Genomic DNA, 18,626 nt, shown 5'->3' with positions numbered 1-18,626 from the left:
TTTTTGTTTTCTGTAGACTCGAGATGATTTTCTTGGACAAGTGGATATTCCTCTTTATCAGTTACCGGTTTGTATTTTTTGTTTGTTTTTAAAACTATGAAAGGGAAAAAATATTTCTATATGCACTCTATTAGTCATCTAAGGAAGTTAACAATACTAGTAAGAAGTAAATAAATTCTCCTGCTCTGTGGGTTCCTTGTTTTATTTTGTAGATCGGTTTGGGGTTTTTCAGTGCTGCTATTTTTTAAACAGCATAGGTTACCTTGTTTTTCAATACTGCAGTGCTTTTAGCTTTTCCGTAGTTCTACAGTCTTAAAGATAAGAAGAGATTGTAATTACTGTCATGTCTTAAAATATTTCTTTAAAGTCTGTAAATTTATTTTTACTGTTCCTTATTCACATAAACAGATTCAAAAAAGAGAGTAAGTGAGAAATAGAGCTACTGTTGCTTTGGCCAGTTTTTTTGTTTCTTGTAATCCTTTTGCAAGGCAGGTAATCAGTTTTTAAGAAATATCACTAAGAACATTGAAATAAATAAGCTTGTCCATTTTCTTCTGAAGTCTCAAAACATTAGCAGATACTAACAGATTTATCAGAAACTATCTTACAAACAGGGTAGCAACCATGGCAAACCCTTTCCAAGAGCAGGTGTTTCATTCTGTAATGTGCATAGACACTGAAAGGTAATTGTTGTTTTCTTGAACCGGTCTTACTGCTAAGATTAAAGCTGGTATTGCTGTTACTGTACCTGAACCTGCAATTTAAGTTTTAAAATGTTATAAGGCCTTTAAAGAAATAACTGGAAATTTCTGATAGTTTTCTTTGATTTCAAGTGCTTGATAAAGATTTTTCTTGAAAAAAAATTCTTATTCCAGACAGAAAATCCAAGTATGGAGAGGCCATATACATTTAAGGATTTTGTTCTTCATCCAAGAAGGTTGGTAAATACCACATGGAAATTCTAATTTTTATATCTAAATAGAGCTCTTAGGTCATTAGTTGTAACTACATATGCATTTTCTAAATTTTTCTGTTTCCATCAAAGAAATTTGGGTAGCCATTTCTAAGATATTTATATTCTACTAGAAAGTCAGCATTATTTTAAATACTTACTGCATTCAGAAGTCTGAAGCCTTAATGCTATTATATAACTTTATTAATGTAAATTATAGAAAGTCAAGTTTGTGTTGGAGCATTTAAGAATAATCCTCTAGCTATGCTTTTTTAGCTATTTTGTTCTACAAGTGCACAATAAGATAATTTTATTTTCTCTTCTGCAGCCATAAATCAAGAGTCAAAGGCCACCTTAGATTAAAAATGACTTACTTACCTAAAAACAATGGGTCTGAAGAAGAAACCACAGAACAGGCTGAAGAATTAGAGGTGGGAAAAATGTGTTTATTGCTGAAAAATGAATATTAGGAATCACTAAGCTATAAATAGTGTTTTAGAAACACACCAGTTAATAAGTGTTGAGGTTTCTGTTGTAGGTACTGTTGAATGTTTTTTGACTCCAGGCAGACACTAACATCTCTCTGGTTTTAGAATTTCAACTCTCTCCAATCCATAGGGACATTTTGATCTTACCTACCACACATATATGATCTTTTTAAACACATCCAATGTAGATTAATGGATTTCCTTTCCAGACTTAACTCTATTTAGCATTGCCAGCTTTGCTGTAATTAAACTTTGTTCCAGAAGGGTGTGTTCACCTGCCTCATACATTTGCAGCATGTTACGAAATGACAATGTTTAAGCTTTTAATCTATTCTGTGAATGCTGTTTATTTTCCTGGAATTAACAACTTCTGGTACTAATATATTTAAGGATCTTGTGTTTAAAATAAGATTTCTGCATGCATAATATGCCCTGTCATTTTTTATAAATAAACACACTAAAACAGGAGTAAAATTTACCGACTTAAGGCGAATTACACCTTAAAAGGGGGAGTGGTTTGAAAAATTAAGATGTTTTTCAACTCCTGTAGTATTACAGGTAGTTATATTATGTCTTTCAGCCTGGATGGATTATATTGGACCAACCAGAGGCTGCTAGCCAGCCACAGCAGCAGCAGCAGGAATCTCCTCCACTGCCTTCAGGCTGGGAAGAGAGACAAGACATCCTCGGCAGGACCTACTATGTCAATCATGAATTCAGAAGAACACAGTGGAAAAGACCAACTGTACAGTAAGTCTTTTAGCCTGCAAATTCTAGTCTTATATTAGCTAGTGTAATTCACCCTAGTTACATTGAAAGCAAGGAGAAATAAAATGTGAACAGATTGAAAATTAAGTAGAGAGCTTTCTCTCACTTCACTTGGAAGCCCTCATGCAGTGGTCACTGGCTAGTGATCACTGTGACTGTACTGTGCTCTGGAAGTATGTGTTCAAATAGAAACTGGTTGTAGCTGGAGAGATAACAACTATAGGAATGGAAGCTAAATAATTTTTCAGTTTTCAGCCTGTTTTCTTCCTTCCATCAGGGCTTTTTAAAATTGTTTGCCTTATTTATTTTTTTTTTGTTTCCCCCCCCGCCCCAGAATGCTACCTGTTTCTTCAGCTTACACTTCACATTGCATAAATGCTTATTCATCTCAAACAGTTTACATTAATTTATGTCGTCCAGACTGTTTCTTTTTCTTCTGCCAGAATGACTGTGATGTATGCTTTTGCTGTTAGCCTGGCTTACTGTTGAAAGATAGACTCAGGCTGCTGTGAGCTGACTTGTCCCACGGTGCCCTGCAGGGACAGCGTGGCTGTTGCAGACCTTGGCAGCGTGCAGCTGGAGGCGCAGCACGTGTTCACTCACCGGCGACAGATATCCGAGGATACCGAGAGCACCGACAACAGGGATTCCCCTGAGGTACAGCAGTGCAGCTCAACTGATGTGCTTCTGAAATGCAGCTGCTGGTTTTCATCTAGCCTACTCAGAAAGCTTGTCTTAAATAATTGTAACTTGCAACTACTTGTTAAAAATGTTTTCCCTTTGTTTTCTTTTTAAAGAGCTGGGAAATTATAACTGAAGATGAGGCAACAATGTACAGCAATCAGAATGTTCAAATGCCTCTCTCGCAGAGTAGCTGTGATATACAGAGTCATCTTGCAGAAGAATTGAGTAACAGACTTACTACCTCTGGAAGTCCAGCTACTGGCCAGTCAGCAGCCTACACTGTAAATTATTTTGCTACTTGTTCTGATAGAATTAGATCCATGAATACTTTATTTAGGAATTATATTTTTAATTTCATCTCAAATGCACACACTTTAAGATTAGTCTCTTTGCTGTAGAATCCCATCTAAGCAAGCATTTTCTTCGTCTCTGCTTTGCTTATATGGAATTCTGCCTGAGGTTAAAACAGATGTGTGTGAACTATTTTTCAGTCTGTAAATCTACCTCTTGGTCTAGTGTTGTAGAGTGCTGAGAACTACGAATGAAAAATCTATTTCTTGAAAGCTTATTTCTAAGGGAGTTGTGTTATCTGAGTTACTTTTCCAATTAGAAAAAGTTCAAAGATTGACCACTTTTCATTCTGAATATTGGGATAAGGTTTTATGATTGGGTTGTGTAAACCTGCTGCTTCCTTAGCAGCAAAACAGGGAGCTTGCTCATACAGTTCCACAGCCCTTGTGCCAGCTGTGGAACTTGCCAGACCTCTACATGAGACTGTTCAGCTTGCTAACCCAGCAGAAAACTGCTCTCTTTTCCCCAGCGCTGCTTTTTTGCCGTTTGAACAAGTGAAACAGCATGCTAGATTGTCTGACAAATGCTACAGTAGCAGAGGGAAAACAGCAGGAGCATGTAGCCAGGGTGAAACTCGACTTTTTGGTGGTGTGGTAGCAAGCAATTAAATAAGCTCAGCTGTCCTGTGAAACCCGAGCTCCACAAACAGCCTTGTAACCTGATATGTGACGTGAGAAATCCACTGTCCATTGAGGAAAGCCTTTAGAGGTGACCCAGGCCATCTAGTCTGTTAGATTTTGGTATTGAAATAATCATTAGCTTGTGTGATGTTAAGAATGCCCTTCCTAGTGTAAATTTGGAATTGACAATGTTTATCTGAATTTGTACAAATGTATCACTAGTGTTGCTGGAAACAGTCAAGTGAAAGTAACAAGACTTTACTTGATCTCTGCTGTTCAGCATTCAATGGGTAGCAAAGAAACTGTTATTTCAGCTTGCTTGGGTGGCCTGAGCAAAGAAAGAAGCAGATGTTCAAATTATTTGCAAGAGTCAGCTAGAATGGTAGTGTTGCCTTTTTTCACCTGCATTACACCCCACTTCCCCACCAAAAAAACCTTTAAAAGTTAATAATGTTTTTTTCTTTGAAGTACTTCAGTAGTATGTGGATAGGGAGAAATCCTTCAAGTAGCTGTGGAAATTCTGGATCAAAATGAAATACAGGTGTCTAATGAAGTAGCAAGTGAGATCTAAATGTGGCTGTGGGCAGGAAGATGGGCACTTAGGCAAAGTCTAGGGATTTAATTGCTCTTCTCAAACTGATTATCTCAGACTCTCATACTTTTTCATTATTGACCTAATTTACTCTCTGGAAAGTTGTGTTAGCTCTGCTCTATGACAGACTTTACTGACAACACAAAAAGTTCTATACTGTAAATTCAATTGTTCTGTAACTATTTGTAATTAATGTTTTACGTGCCAAAACATCTATTGCTAGAGTATTCTGAACTTTCACAAGCCTCTATCATTCTAAGATTATAATAGACTCTGAGAACTTGATGTTTCTAGCTGTTAAAACAAGAGGTTGAAAAATACGATATTAAATAGTGTTTTGAAATAAATACAACACTTTGCTCAGGATGGAAGCTGTACTAGCTTGAAGTGAGATAAACATTGCTGGCTGTTTGCTGCCATCCGTAAAGCTGCAGTAATAGCTAATGTGTCATTCCTCTCCACTCCTTCAAGAACCATTCCAGCAGAAGAGGTAGTCTGCAGACATACAGACTTGAAGAGCAGCCTGCACATCCAGTGGTAAGTCATTTTTCAAAAAACACAGGCTTTTAGCTGTGTTAGCTGCTGACATCTCAAATGAGATTTGGCCTTCCTTGCCCAGCAGCTGTCCTGACAAAATGGCCATTATGGGTCTGGTTCAGCTGTAAAGCTTCCACGCTTCAGCTTTGTTTAGCATTATCTTGATGCATAGCCTGCAGAAGGAAGTAGTCTTGCCCTGATGATATGAGTTTCATTTTTCAAATGGTTTGCCTTCTAATTGTTTACTTCTAATTAAAAGCTATACCACATTCCATTTTGCTTTTATGGTGACACTGTAAACTGTGATCTCATAGCCAGAAGTACTAGGCTGGATCAGGCTAAACCAGGTATATAAATGAATCCTTTAACATGAGGAGTTTGAATTTTGTATAAACAAAAAACCAAAAATCTGTTACCTCATACTATTCAGAAAGGACTTCAATACTACTTATCTATTTTATCCAGCTCATAAAAGTCATGAACCTCTGGAATATAGTTTTGTTGTTTTAAATTGACAGAGGAAAACCTTTTCACAGTAAGTTTCATAGTTTCCTTAATTGTTTTTTGTCTTGTTATCACTACTATTTAGTTACTGCCTACTTCATCTGGATTACCCCCAGGCTGGGAAGAACGACAAGATGAAAAAGGAAGGTCATATTATATAGATCACAATTCTAGAACCACTACCTGGATAAAACCAGTTGTACAGGTACTGCCTGTCTTCAATTTGCTGATGTTTTTATTCATTGAGCCTTTGAAACATCTTGTGTAATAGAAGTGGGGATGGCTTTGAAATAGAACGTACAAAAGGCATAGACTGTAAAGTACCACATAAAATAACTGAGGGATTGCACAGAGAGTTAGCAACAGTAATGTTCATAGCAGTCACTCTCCCTTCTGGAAAGAGGTAGCTGACTGAGGAGGCTGGAAAGCTTCTGTAAGCCTTCACCACAATCAGTGATTGTTAGTCAGTGTGGTTGATACCATGGAATCTGTCAGGGACTTGCTTTATGCAACTGCTTTCATCAGTCAAAATACAGGTTATTGGAAAAAAGATATTGCTTTACAGGGCTTTGATTTGATAGGATGTTTTTGATCATTTTCCTTAGATTGCTGCGGAAACAAGTCAGGCATCAGCTGCACCAAATGTTTCTGTAGCAAGACAGCCACAAGCAACAGCAAGTGATTCATCACAACAGTCTTCTCAGCAGCAGCCTGAAATGGAGCAAGGATTTCTCCCTAAAGGCTGGGAAGTCCGACATGCACCCAATGGGAGACCTTTCTTTATTGACCACAATACCAAAACTACAACATGGGTAATGCAAAACTGTTCTCATGAACTGAAATTCTAGTTCCTCTTGAATCAAAACTTGGCTGCTTTCAGCAAGCTTCCGTGTGTTTCTTAATGCCAAGATAGCTGGGTCTGTCTGTTCAGGAGCACGATCAGATCAGGATGCTAACAAAGAGTCCCTGTACAGGCCATGGAGATGGACTCCATGATCCTTGTGGGTCCCTTCCAACCCAAAATTTTCTGTGTGAGTCTGAGTGATCTGTAATAAAAATGCCAAGTTATAATACTTGTCATGGATAGAAGATTATCAATTTTACTAATTGTATTGGTGCTTGAAAGTTTAGCTTGGAAGGAGGAAAACAGGAATCTGCTTTGCAGATGTGAATCCCTCCTAAATGTCATTGCAGAACTATGGTAGCTTATAGGAGGTGTTCACAGAAATGAGTTCAGTAAATATACCTTCAACAGCAAATCCATTACCTTGAATTTATCACAGGGCACAACAGGAATGTGCCCTGTGAATGCTTAGGAGAGCAGAGCAGGTGCAAGTGCCATATGGATGAGGGAGCTGTGCAGCTGCAGTTCCACACAGGGGCACTGCACACCACTGGCAGTGCTGCTAGATGGGCTTAAGCATCTCCAGAGTCAGTCAGTGTTACTGGCAGGTGAAAGGGAAAGAGAAATGCATGAAATTGATTCAAAATGGATATTCTTTTCTCCAGGCAGACAAAAAGAACTCCTTTAACACAACCACCTTCATACTAGCTCCCACAAAAAATCCCAACCTATCAACCAAACAACAAAAAACTTCACCAAACCCAAAAAGTATAAGGTGTGTCAGAAATGGTGTGGAAAGAGTAATTCAACTCAATTACACAAAAATTGAGTTGAATGAAGGATTTATATGTATGTAAATAAAATAAAGTGAGAGGTTACTAGAAGATGATTGTAAATTAGTGGAGGACTGAGAATCCGCAAGGATTCCTCTGGCTGTAAAATATGTAACCATTACTTAATTAGTACTAGGCATATTCTTGACAAAATTATTAATAAAAACAAAACAAAAATTAAAAGCAAAACAAAACAGCAAAAAGATTTTAACATGTTGCTTGTTTTCTTTTCAAAGGAAGATCCAAGACTGAAAATTTCTGCTCATCCAAGGAGAAAGACTTCCCTAGATCCAGTTGACCTGGGCCCATTACCAGTAAGTAAACCATTTTGTACTTGTTTTGCAGATGAAACAGTTTAACTATTAAAGTTAGCATTATTGAAATTTGCACATGAGAAAATGCAGCCTGCTTTTTTCCTACAAAAGATACTGTTTTGAATTTCAGTGCTGACAGTAGATGGGAGAGGAATGCCCTCAACTGCTCATGATGTTGAGTTCTATGCAAACTATATGATCAGAAATTTATAATAAAAATGTAATAAAAAGGCGTAACAAAAATGTTGTCTTTTTACAGCCAGGGTGGGAAGAGAGAACTCACACAGATGGAAGAATATTCTTCATAAACCACAGTATGTACAATGTAGTGTTCTTCCCTACTTATCATTTTATTTGTGACCATTATTTGAATTAATGGAACTAATTAAAACATCTCTTGCAGATACGAAGAGAACCCAATGGGAGGATCCTCGACTGCAGAATGTGGCAATAACTGGACCAGTAAGATTTCCTAATGCACATTTTCATGTTTTTCAGAAATACTGTTAATAGAATCCAAATAAACTCTTGTCATTTATCAGTTAGTCTAGAAAGTGAAACTTTCAGGGTGTCTGAACAAAGCATTTTTATTTTATTTCTTTTAAAAAACTGTTTAGAGAGCTTTCTAGGGAAATGGTCTTTAAATGCCAGAAAGAAAAAGCAGTTCCCATGGTAGTAAGAAAGTTTTCTTACAGACTGGAGGAGGGCTTTGAAGTCTGTAAGGAAGTCTTATTTATTTCTTGTCCACACTAGCTCAATTCATGACATAAATTTGAGAAAGAAGAAGGGGAAAAAAAAGGGCTTCAAAAGGAATTAAATTGATTTTCAACTGGAAAATAATTATCCAGCCTCAATATTTAATCTGTAGTGTGAAATTACCAGAACTAATTGCAAAGATGGTTTACATTATAATTATAGATGGGTTTTAGTGTTCAGCTGATATCTGTGTTTATTAATAGCCTGCATTTGTAAACAACCTTCCCTGTCCATGGAAAATAGAGGTGTTTGTAGCCAGGTCTCTCATGATCCAGCAGGGAAATGGACGTCACCAAAGGCGTTTTGGTCACTTTGATCTGGGCCACTCAGGGATTTCAGGCAGTTCCTGAGCTAATGGGGAAGTACAGCATGAATTCTGTGGATCTGATCTGAACAGAGAGGTGCTTTTCATTCCTTGTGTTTATAAACTGGAAGTTTCCCCTGGCACTCAGTAAAACATGTATTCCTGTTATCTCAGAGTTTAAATGGCTTGTCTGTGTTTCACAAGACACACAAGACTTTTTTTCTTTTTCCCCCCCCCAAAGGCTGTGCCTTACTCCAGGGACTATAAGAGGAAGTATGAATTCTTCAGAAAGAAATTGAAGAAACAGGTCAGTAATCAGTAGGAATCCAGCAGAAGGTTATGAAACGTAGGCCCCTAACCAAATTTACAGGGAAGGTAAATTTACTGTCTGATCACAAATATGTTTATGAAGCACAAACTTCATAACAATTAGCATTTGCTCTAGCAGCAGGGTTTGTGATTTTATACACTGATGAAGACTGTAAGCAATCTAATTTAAAAAGCAGAAATTCTCAAAGGTTAAAATGTCATGACCCTGAAAGTAAGACTGCCAACAGAAAAGTTTGGAAATCACTAATCATGCATGGAATAGTTTTTGAAAGTCAGAATATGGAAAGTTCTCAGAATAGCTTTTAGTCTGTCTATGTAGAAATCTCTACTGTCATCATGATCATTCTGGATGACTGCAATAAATTGTTACAGCCTTAAAATCTGAAGTTTATGGATCTTGTTTCCAAACTCTAGTTGGAAGTGGCAGTGCCAGGTATATTTATAACATGTAGCATAAAAGACTGTAAATAGCATCTGGACAGCCAGATAACAATGAGTCGGCTCAAGTTCAATCAAATTTTACATCCTTGGGAGGTATTTTACATATATAATAACCTTTGAGTTTAGATCCATGCTTTGCTTTCTACCTGCCAAGTCTGCCTGTGCACTTTGAGCTGCATGTAAGTTGCACACAATTATACATACACCTTGTTTTTTGTGTTCCCAGTAAAACAGGACTGACATTCATTCAAATGTCAGTATCTTAATCTGAGATAGAGAGCTCAGCCACACAAAACAATTGTGGTAGTGTAAGAATTAAATACAACTGTAGATTTTGTCTCAAGTTAGAGAACAGGATACCTAGGCTCATAGGATATAGAACTACAAGGTGAAGTAAGTCAGGTAAAATGGTTCCAGATAATTTTATGTGTCAACTGTGAGCTGTTTTTAATCAAGTGTGTAATATGATAAATGTCCAGTGTCAGAAGAGACTCCATGCCTCGCTGCATGCAGAGCAACTGCCCATATGCTGTTACTAGTGAGAATTTTTAACTGTATTTTCTTAGCATGAAATAGAAGTTAGCATCTAAAATTCTCTTTGCTAGTTGAATTGTAGATAAATGGAGCCTCTTTTCTATCATACTCTGTTATGTTTCCAAGTGAAGTAAGGAAACAATTTCTGTGCTCTCTTGGTCTATTTTCAGAATTTGCATGTTCTGCAAAACTCTTAAGATGCTGGGGTTTGTTTCATTATTCTTTGTTTTCATATTTCTCTTTTTTAGAGTGATATTCCAAATAGGTTTGAAATGAAAATTCATCGCACAACAATCCTTGAAGATTCTTACAGAAGAATCATAGCTGTAAAGAGAGCAGATTTCCTTAAAGCAAGACTTTGGATTGAATTTGATGGTGAAAAAGGTTTAGACTATGGAGGAGTTGCCAGGGAATGGTTCTTCCTTCTCTCTAAAGAAATGTTTAATCCTTATTATGGATTGTTTGAATATTCAGCTACGTAAGTAATACTGCTCTGGATGATGTGAAAACTTATGAAAAGAAATTGTATTTCTTGTACCTTCTTTAAAAATGGGGTTCCTGCTGCCCTTGCAAATGTACCAGAGGGTTTAGTTGATAATAACTGCAATAATCTGCACCCAGTTGCTTGCCAGAAGAGTAATGTGGAGACAATATTGTGGGGTTTTTGTACAGCAATCCTAACATAAGCCATGGCATTTTTGCATGGACAAGCATGTGCTTGCAACCATCTCCTGCATGCAGAAGAGACACTATATAACTATAATGCAGAGAATGTTACTCTGCTTTAAAATGAATGGGAGTTAATCCCTTCTCTTTGGTTTATCTCCAACTTACTGAGGTAGTTCCTGGTGGTTGTTTCTGATACCCTAATAGTCTTCTGTTGTGTATTGTTTAATATTAGATATCATCATGAAAAGCAATAACTGATTTCATAAGTGATGTCTTTCAGATCTTCAAATGTGGGATTGATCCAATAGTACAACATTTTTGTTTTTCTTTCTCTTCCCTGTTCCCTCCTTCAACTCTTCAGAGATAACTATACTCTGCAGATCAATCCGAACTCTGGCCTTTGCAATGAAGATCATCTCTCTTATTTCAAGTTTATAGGTCGTGTGGCTGGAATGGCTGTTTACCATGGCAAACTTTTGGATGGTTAGTATTTATCTTACGTCATGGGATATTCAGATTAATTTTGCATGTGTTTTGAGTCCTAAGTTATATCTGTTAAATTTATTTCTTCTTCTTTAAAGCCTTTTTTATTCGTCCTTTTTACAAGATGATGCTCCAAAAACCAATAACACTACATGATATGGAGTCTGTGGTATGTAATTTGCTTTATCATGTTGACAAATCTAATGTTAATTTATAATTTTTATGGATATATCTGTTTATAATATCTACATATCTATAATCTACATGTTGAAGGTTGAAAATGCACAATTCAAAGATATTTTAGGCTACATCTTTTATAAGTCTGTAAGTTGTGTAGGAATTAAAACTTCTAATGAAAATCAAAGACCTAGACTCAGGTTCAAGTCAGTTAAGCTGTCTTGGAAACTGGAACCTAAACTTTCTGTGATGTTTTCTTAAAGTGTTTTAGACAGTGAAATTGTTAAAATGGAATATAAATACTTTCAGGATTCCTATCTTAACCTGTTTTTTAATTTTTTTTCTTTGATTATAAAAATTAATAATTTTTAGGGACTGAAAATTGAGCTATACAATGTAACATTTTTAGAGGAGAAACATGTCCCTTTTTTTGTTTGGTTGGTTCCCTGATAATGGCTCTTATCTAGAGTGCTCATTGGCAAAGTGATTTTTATTCTGTCTTTTTAATCTGTTACTGGTTTTGCTGTCCTTTAAGATTATAGCATGTAGTTGCTATCTGTTTCTGAGTAATAGATTTATAGATGTGTCCTGGTTTTTTTTGTTTTGATTTCATTTTGTTTGGTGCTCTAGAATGATGTAATGGTTTGGGTTCAAGGCAGGGACACCTTCCATTAGAAGGATGTAGCACCAAGCCCTGTCCAACCTGTCCTTGGACACTTCCAGGGATGGGGCAGCCCCAGCTTCTCTGGGCACCCTGTGCCAGTGGCTCACCATACTCACAGGGAAGAATTTCTTAATATCTGAGCTAGATCTGCCCTCCTCATCCTTCACTACACTCCCTGATAGAAGGACATTTACAAGGATTGCTGAGCAATCAGGTTTTAAAGGTCTTCAGAGCTTTGTACCACTGCAGTGTCTCTGTGTCCAGTATAGGATTACCCTAGGCAGAAGTGTTCACTGGGCTGCCATGGAACCTCTTGCAGTTTATAGGGTGGCTACTTTATTTAGCACTTACTCTTTTGTAATTTTCTCTTAGGATAGTGAATATTACAATTCTTTGAGATGGATCCTTGAAAATGATCCAACAGAACTGGACCTCAGATTCATAGTTGATGAAGAACTTTTTGGTCAGGTTAGTATGTTCATGTAATGTGGAATAGAAAAAACATGGAAGAAAATACTTGTCCTGTGGAATTAGGGGATTTTATGTGCATGATGTTAAGAAAACTCCTTCACTCACTCAGCTCTTTCCACTCATGTGGTGAGTGCATTTCAGCCTGCTGTGATAAAGGACTTGGAAATGAGCAGAGCTTTAAAAAATTGCTTTTGCTTTTTTGCTGAATACTACTTGCATTGAAATGTAGCTGTTGCTGTGAAGGCAGCCAAAACTAAGATATCCATAGACCATGATTTGATCTGGAGTAGAGGTTGGGTTTATGTGATTGGCTGGAAAGGATGAGTTCCTCTGGAAAATGCAGGAATTGCTGAGATGTAACATGTTTCCTTTCTCTTAAGATGTACTAGAAACCTATAGAATAAACAAGTTTGTTAGTGCATACAAAGCTGTTTAAGATAAGTCATATAGAAATACCACAGGTCTTGTATAAAACTTCCAAACTGCAGTTGCCAGCTAGATCTAAGGATAATAACCTTTATGGTCTTGTGCAACAGCAGTGAGCCTGAGAAGAAGCAATGAAAATGTACATCAGTGATAACTGAGATATTTGTGTTCTGAGGTTCTAGCAGTATAAGTCACTTTGTAACAGAGATGTATATTGATTCACTTACTGGCATGATTGCTGAAGTGGTTTCTGTAATTATTTTTCCTTGAGCTTTGGAGTGAGGGCTGGGTCATGGAATATGCAGTTAGAGAAGTGTGCCTTACTGTGAACCTGTGTGCAGTCTTGGGTGGTGTGCTGTAGCAGATCAGACAAAATAGAGGTTTCCCATTGCACCCCTTAATAATACATCTTTTTTTTTTCAAATGTACCACATTCTATTTATTAGGTGACCTGTGTGGCTGGATCTGTTTCTCATAGTTCTCAAATTCTGCAGTCTTAAAGAGTTGTATGAATTATCTAATGTTAACATAGGAATTCTGTTATATATTCACCTTGTTTAAGACCCGTTCTGTGCATTGCATTTAGACCCATCAACATGAACTGAAAAGTGGTGGATCAGAAATAGTTGTCACCAACAAGAACAAGAGAGACTACATTCAGTGAGTAGTGGCTGCTGTGTGCAATGTACCTCACTGGTTTGCCCTCTAGCACAGGGGCTCTGTGTTAGCTTTATTTACAAAAGGAAGTTGTTGCTTTGTATGTAAATCACTTTTATTTTAAATGTGGTTTTGTTTGGGTTTTTATTTTTTTGCAGTCTTGTAATTCAGTGGAGATTTGTGAGCCGAGTACAGAAACAAATGACAGCCTTTAAAGAGGTACAGTTATAATTACAAAATACATTCTTCTAAGAGTTTGTTGCATCTGATATTTTTTGGACACCCTGAAGACTCACTAATCATTTTGTTTAAAGTATTAGAAAAGACAGCGATACTGTTTGTAGTGTCAGCTTTGAATTATTTCAGAGTTAAAAATATTTTGGTATGTTTTTACTGAGGTGTTTAATTAATCTTGAAAAATTTGCTTATTTCTCAATCCTGACTGACAGCTTTAGCTGCAGAGCAAACTATTTAATGACCTCTGCAGAAATTAAACTTAATTTAATTATATTAGTTTGATTTAAACTAGGCAATTTACCCTTTTCTCTACCAATTGTATTACATAGATGATATTCAGACTTCATACTCATCACTCAGTGTTGCACAGTATAGTTGTGAGAAATCAATTAAAAGTACTGTAATGAAATTGAGGACTACTGGTGTCCAAACATCTGTCTTTGATATATTGCTTTGGCTGTGTTTACCAAAGCCTCACAATATCCTTCTTCTTGACTAAAAACTAAAATAATGTTGCCTTGATTTTTACAAACTTCCCTCATCTTTTTTAGGGCTTTTTTGAACTAATACCACAGGATTTGATTAAAATTTTTGATGAAAATGAGCTAGAGGTAGGTGTATCGTGGAAAAGAGAGCAAATTATGTTGAAACTTTAGTTTACTGACTTAAACTTTGGTGTTGTTTGTTTGGTTTTTTTATCTGTGTAGTTATTAATGTGTGGATTGGGAGATGTGGACGTGGCTGATTGGAAACTACACACAAAGTACAAAAATGGCTACAACATAAACCATCAAGTAATACAGTGGTTCTGGAAGGTATCGTGAAGTTCTAATATTTTCTTCTTGAAAATGTGTTCAAAAGCTGCTGCCTTTCTGCTAGTTTATAGTTTGATTCATTAAAAGGTTAGGTAAATATTATCTGACCATTAAAATTCCTGAGAAAGTAAGAAAACTAAAGGTGAGATGTGTGGTAAGAATGTAAATGCAATACTGATGATTGCTTTTTCAGAAATATCCCTGTCTGGCTGGGGTTAAAAATCTATTTGTGTAGGTTTTCCTGGCATGGTTACACTAAAGAGGTGTTAAACTCTTCTGTTTAATAAATTACAGGAATTTGGCTTCTAGTTCATAACATAAGAAACTTCAAAGAAAGTAGGGGGCCAAATCTTCAAGGGAAGCATTTTAACAGCCTGCTAAGCCAGTAACCATACTCTTGTTACAGTGCCATTAAAAAATTGTTGACTTCATAGCTTTAATCAATAGGCAATGAATTAGACTGTGTGTGTCTCTAAGAAAAATGCATATGTATTTCATAGATAATGATTTAGAGGTAGATACTATTTTGCATAAATCTATTAGCTTAAAACCTTAATTTAAAAAGAAATATTTAATTGTATTCATTGTCATACATAGGCAGTCTTAATGATGGACTCTGAAAAGAGAATAAGATTACTTCAGTTTGTTACTGGCACATCACGTGTTCCCATGAATGGGTTTGCTGAGCTCTATGGTGAGTACTTAAGATTATCTTCACAATTAAGTAACAAAGAACCCAGTACCAACATTGACCTGATGCTTGACTTCAGACATTGTCAAATTTTTTTTCAAATTTTGCTTTAAAATTTAGTATGTACTGGCAGTTATAAGAAACGAAGTTAGAGAAGAGTCACTTACATCACATTTCCCATGTACTATATGGGAGCATATTGGTCTAATTCTGGTTTTGAAGTTTTTAAATGTATAGGAGTTCTCAAATGAATGTGGATTTTTAAAGTTCTCAAGAGCTGCAAAAATCCCTGTTTAACACATGATTGAGCTTGAAGAAAATTCTCAGTTATCCAAGATCTGATTACAAAGACATGCTGGCATCAGCAGTTAACTTCAGTTCCACAACTGCTTTTATCTGCTCACAAGCCATGGTTGTACAGATGCAGTTGTTTGTAAGGATATACTCCAAAAGGGACCACTGAAATGTCATGAGTTAAGCATAAAGTCAGAAGAAAAGTACTGAACCTACAATGCTGAGACTGAGACAAGCAGAGGACAGCAGGGAGCAAATTTCAATAGCAAAGCCAGAAAAGCCACTGTGGGCAGGCAGATAGAGCAGCCCACAAAGGGTGGGGATGCTTGGCTTAGGGGAGGTCTGTTCTCAGCTGCCATCAGCTATTATGTTTTCTGCTAGACTACTTTATTAAGGCCAAAAGTGCTTGAGATGCTGTGCAAATGACTGAATAGTCTAACTTGCCTCTTTGATTAAACATTTCCTTTTTATAAACAGGACATTAATTTGTTTATAAAACAAAAGGATTGTGAACAAAACCACCTGTCTTGTGTTCCCATTTCTCCATGTCTTCATTTTCATTATAAATCACAGAATCACAGAATAATGAAGCTGGAAGAGACCTCTAAGATCATTGATCCAACCTATGCCCTAACACCTCAACTAGACTATAGCATCAAGCACCATGTCCAGTCTTTTTTTAAACACATCCAGAGATGGTGATTCTCCCACCTCCCTAGGAAGAGCATTCCAGTACTTTATTATTCTTTCTGAAATTTTTTTTTCCTAATATCCAACCTATACCTTCCCTGATGTAGCTTGAGATACTTGGTTTATTTTTTCTGTTCTGTCAGTAAATGAGTTGTGAGTTGCAGTGGGAAGAGCAGTGTGCTCAGCAGGCTCAGCCATGTGTCTGCTGCTGCACCTGAGCCTTGGCATTGCTGGGGTTACAGCACCTGCTCATCACAGGGGATCCCAGTCAGAATTCTGCTGCCCCAGGAGCTCTGCTTATTTATCTAAGAACACTGCTAGAGACAGAACTAAGAATTGATACAGGGGAAGAAACTGCCGAAGTTCTTGGCTTCCTTCTGCCCAGGGATTAGAATACACTTGAGCAGTTTTCTGTAGTTATATTCACTCACTCATTAATGAAAAATTCAACTAGCAGTTATCTTGCACAGTGCTTTGTTTGTTTCTCGTACAGTTATTTCTGCTTTGCTGTGGCCAGCATGCCATCCTTACCAAACCCCAGTGACAATGACATTTCCTGTACCTTGTGTCGAAAGAGCTGTACGTTGTTTTTCAGCGTTGTGCCGCTGCCGGGCCGTTCCCTTCCCCGCCCGCCGGCAGCGCTGGAGCCGCTCCCTGGCCGAGATCTCCCTCTCGTGGCTCCTCTCCTCAGGGGCTCCCAGCTCGGCAGCAAACTCAGCCGTGCTGGAGCTCCGGCACCCTGAACAGACGTGCTCTGACATAGTGCAGCTTTTGTCTTCCTCGTTTTTTAACTGCAGACTTTTCCCAGCTTAAGGAAACAGTTATAAAATACTCCTTGTGTCTGCTTGGTGAGAATTGAGGATGCTGTAAGACAGTTCTTGAAGGATAGAGGGAGCTGCGGCCTTTTTTGCTAGCCAGAAAATGTTCTCTCAGGTGCATAAAAACATCCTGGGAGTACACATATGATTGCCATGTTTCCAAAAGTTCTCAGTTACTCTGTTTTTGTTGCTGTATAGGTGCGTTGACTACTTTCTACCAGCTTATCAAACTTGGCACATGGTGATAAACATGTCTAAGTTTTTACGTGCAAAATTTATAAAAATATAAAAAAGTATAAAATTCATAATAATAAAACTTATTTTACAATTTAATATACAAATTTGTGATACTTATAAAAGTATAAAGTATAAATAGTATAAAAACTTCAATGCCAGCTACCATACATAAACATTTAGGTCTTAAACTTCTGAGCTGAAGGTGTAGAAGTCTCTTGAAACTGAGGTATAGCAAAAAATACAAGAGAATTGGGATTATTGACTATTACTTTCTATAGTCTGTATTTTATTCATATAGATAGCTCCTTCAGATGTCAGCCCTGGATTACAAAATCCCCAAATAGGTCATCATTTGTATCTCTGATTATAAAAGGATTTCATAATAGGGTGAAAATTGATGTGTTCTTTTCTTCAGGTTCAAATGGACCACAGTTGTTCACAGTTGAACAGTGGGGTACCCCTGAAAAACTGCCAAGAGCTCATACCTGGTGAGTATTTTAATTCAGATAAATTATGACCTCTAGTATGTGATAAAATACTTAAGAGTTTTCATCTGTTTTTCAGCTTTAATCGCTTGGATTTGCCTCCGTATGACTCGTTTGAAGATTTATGGGATAAACTTCTTCTAGCTATTGAAAACACTCAGGGTTTTGATGGGGTTGATTAAGATACAGACATAAATTATGTTGGTCCAGTGCTGCAATTTCATTTTAAAGGTTTACAAACAAATCTGAATTTTCCAGGGACTACCATTGTATTTAGACACATGGCTATTGACTCTTCATAGGGTGTAAAATAACTAAGTATTAAAAATCACTAACTTTTGAAAATGTATTTTGTCATTTCCATAGTTTTGTGTATTTGCTGATACATGCAATATACACATTGGATCAGCCAGTGCCAAGTAAGTAAAAAACTGAAGTGTTTTTAGCAGTTGCCTCTTGTACAGTATTTGAGACTGTCCTGCAGTAAACTACTGAAGTAAAGCTGTGAAGAAATCTTTGCAGAGGATTTAAATTTGACTTGCTGCTTTAAGAGAAGCAAATGAAATTGTTAAACTGTTTTAAAAAAAACCCACCCAAACAAAAAAAAACCAACAAACTTCATGTATTACAATATCATAATTTGTGCTGCTTCAGGCTTTTTGCAACAGATCTGCCCAAAGCACCTTATAATTCAGCAAATTAGATACAACATTGGAAAACATTTGTTTGCAGAACACTGACTTGATACAGTTGTTAGGCTTCTGTTTCTAACTTGCTTTTGCTAAAACCGTGTAACAAACCCAAGATTTTTATACAAAACAGATAAGCAGCATAATTCTGACTTTTAATGAGAAATTATATCCATTTTTTGTTTAAATTTATATACTGATGTTGGTTTATTGAGTGTTCATCACTATTTTGGATAAATTTGTAGTTGAACGATAATATTTTCAATTCAGC

The 18,626-nt window shown here is 36.8% G+C and overlaps 1 protein-coding gene across 5 annotated transcripts in view; it reads left to right on the top strand.

Moving 5' to 3' along the window:
- The window catches only part of NEDD4 (NEDD4 E3 ubiquitin protein ligase), a 50,273-nt gene extending 32,258 nt beyond the window's left edge, over positions 1-18,015 (top strand). For 2 of the 5 annotated variants that reach the window (XM_054272614.1, XM_054272609.1), the window contains 24 exons: positions 17-67; positions 876-937; positions 1,281-1,383; positions 2,021-2,190; positions 2,748-2,865; positions 3,006-3,173; positions 4,927-4,992; positions 5,582-5,701; positions 6,102-6,308; positions 7,410-7,487; positions 7,747-7,801; positions 7,891-7,949; positions 8,789-8,854; positions 10,101-10,330; positions 10,883-11,004; positions 11,103-11,173; positions 12,218-12,313; positions 13,329-13,402; positions 13,558-13,618; positions 14,188-14,247; positions 14,344-14,451; positions 15,049-15,145; positions 17,597-17,669; positions 17,746-18,015. In XM_054272614.1, coding sequence (XP_054128589.1) covers positions 17-67; positions 876-937; positions 1,281-1,383; positions 2,021-2,190; positions 2,748-2,865; positions 3,006-3,173; positions 4,927-4,992; positions 5,582-5,701; positions 6,102-6,308; positions 7,410-7,487; positions 7,747-7,801; positions 7,891-7,949; positions 8,789-8,854; positions 10,101-10,330; positions 10,883-11,004; positions 11,103-11,173; positions 12,218-12,313; positions 13,329-13,402; positions 13,558-13,618; positions 14,188-14,247; positions 14,344-14,451; positions 15,049-15,145; positions 17,597-17,669; positions 17,746-17,848 — 2,418 coding nt within the window. In that variant the 3' untranslated portion in view covers positions 17,849-18,015. The remainder of the gene's footprint in view (positions 1-16; positions 68-875; positions 938-1,280; positions 1,384-2,020; positions 2,191-2,747; positions 2,866-3,005; positions 3,174-4,926; positions 4,993-5,581; positions 5,702-6,101; positions 6,309-7,409; positions 7,488-7,746; positions 7,802-7,890; positions 7,950-8,788; positions 8,855-10,100; positions 10,331-10,882; positions 11,005-11,102; positions 11,174-12,217; positions 12,314-13,328; positions 13,403-13,557; positions 13,619-14,187; positions 14,248-14,343; positions 14,452-15,048; positions 15,146-17,596; positions 17,670-17,745) is intronic. The other 3 variants (XM_054272611.1, XM_054272610.1, XM_054272613.1) reach the window with 3 other exon arrangements.
- The last annotated feature ends 611 nt before the right edge of the window (positions 18,016-18,626 follow it).

The sequence above is a fragment of the Melozone crissalis genome, unplaced genomic scaffold, assembly GCF_028551555.1.
Source record: "Melozone crissalis strain CALT ecotype California unplaced genomic scaffold, PUWL_Pcris_2 ptg000014l_1, whole genome shotgun sequence".
Taxonomy (NCBI): domain Eukaryota; kingdom Metazoa; phylum Chordata; class Aves; order Passeriformes; family Passerellidae; genus Melozone; species Melozone crissalis.
This window is presented reverse-complemented; position numbering and strand designations above follow the sequence as displayed.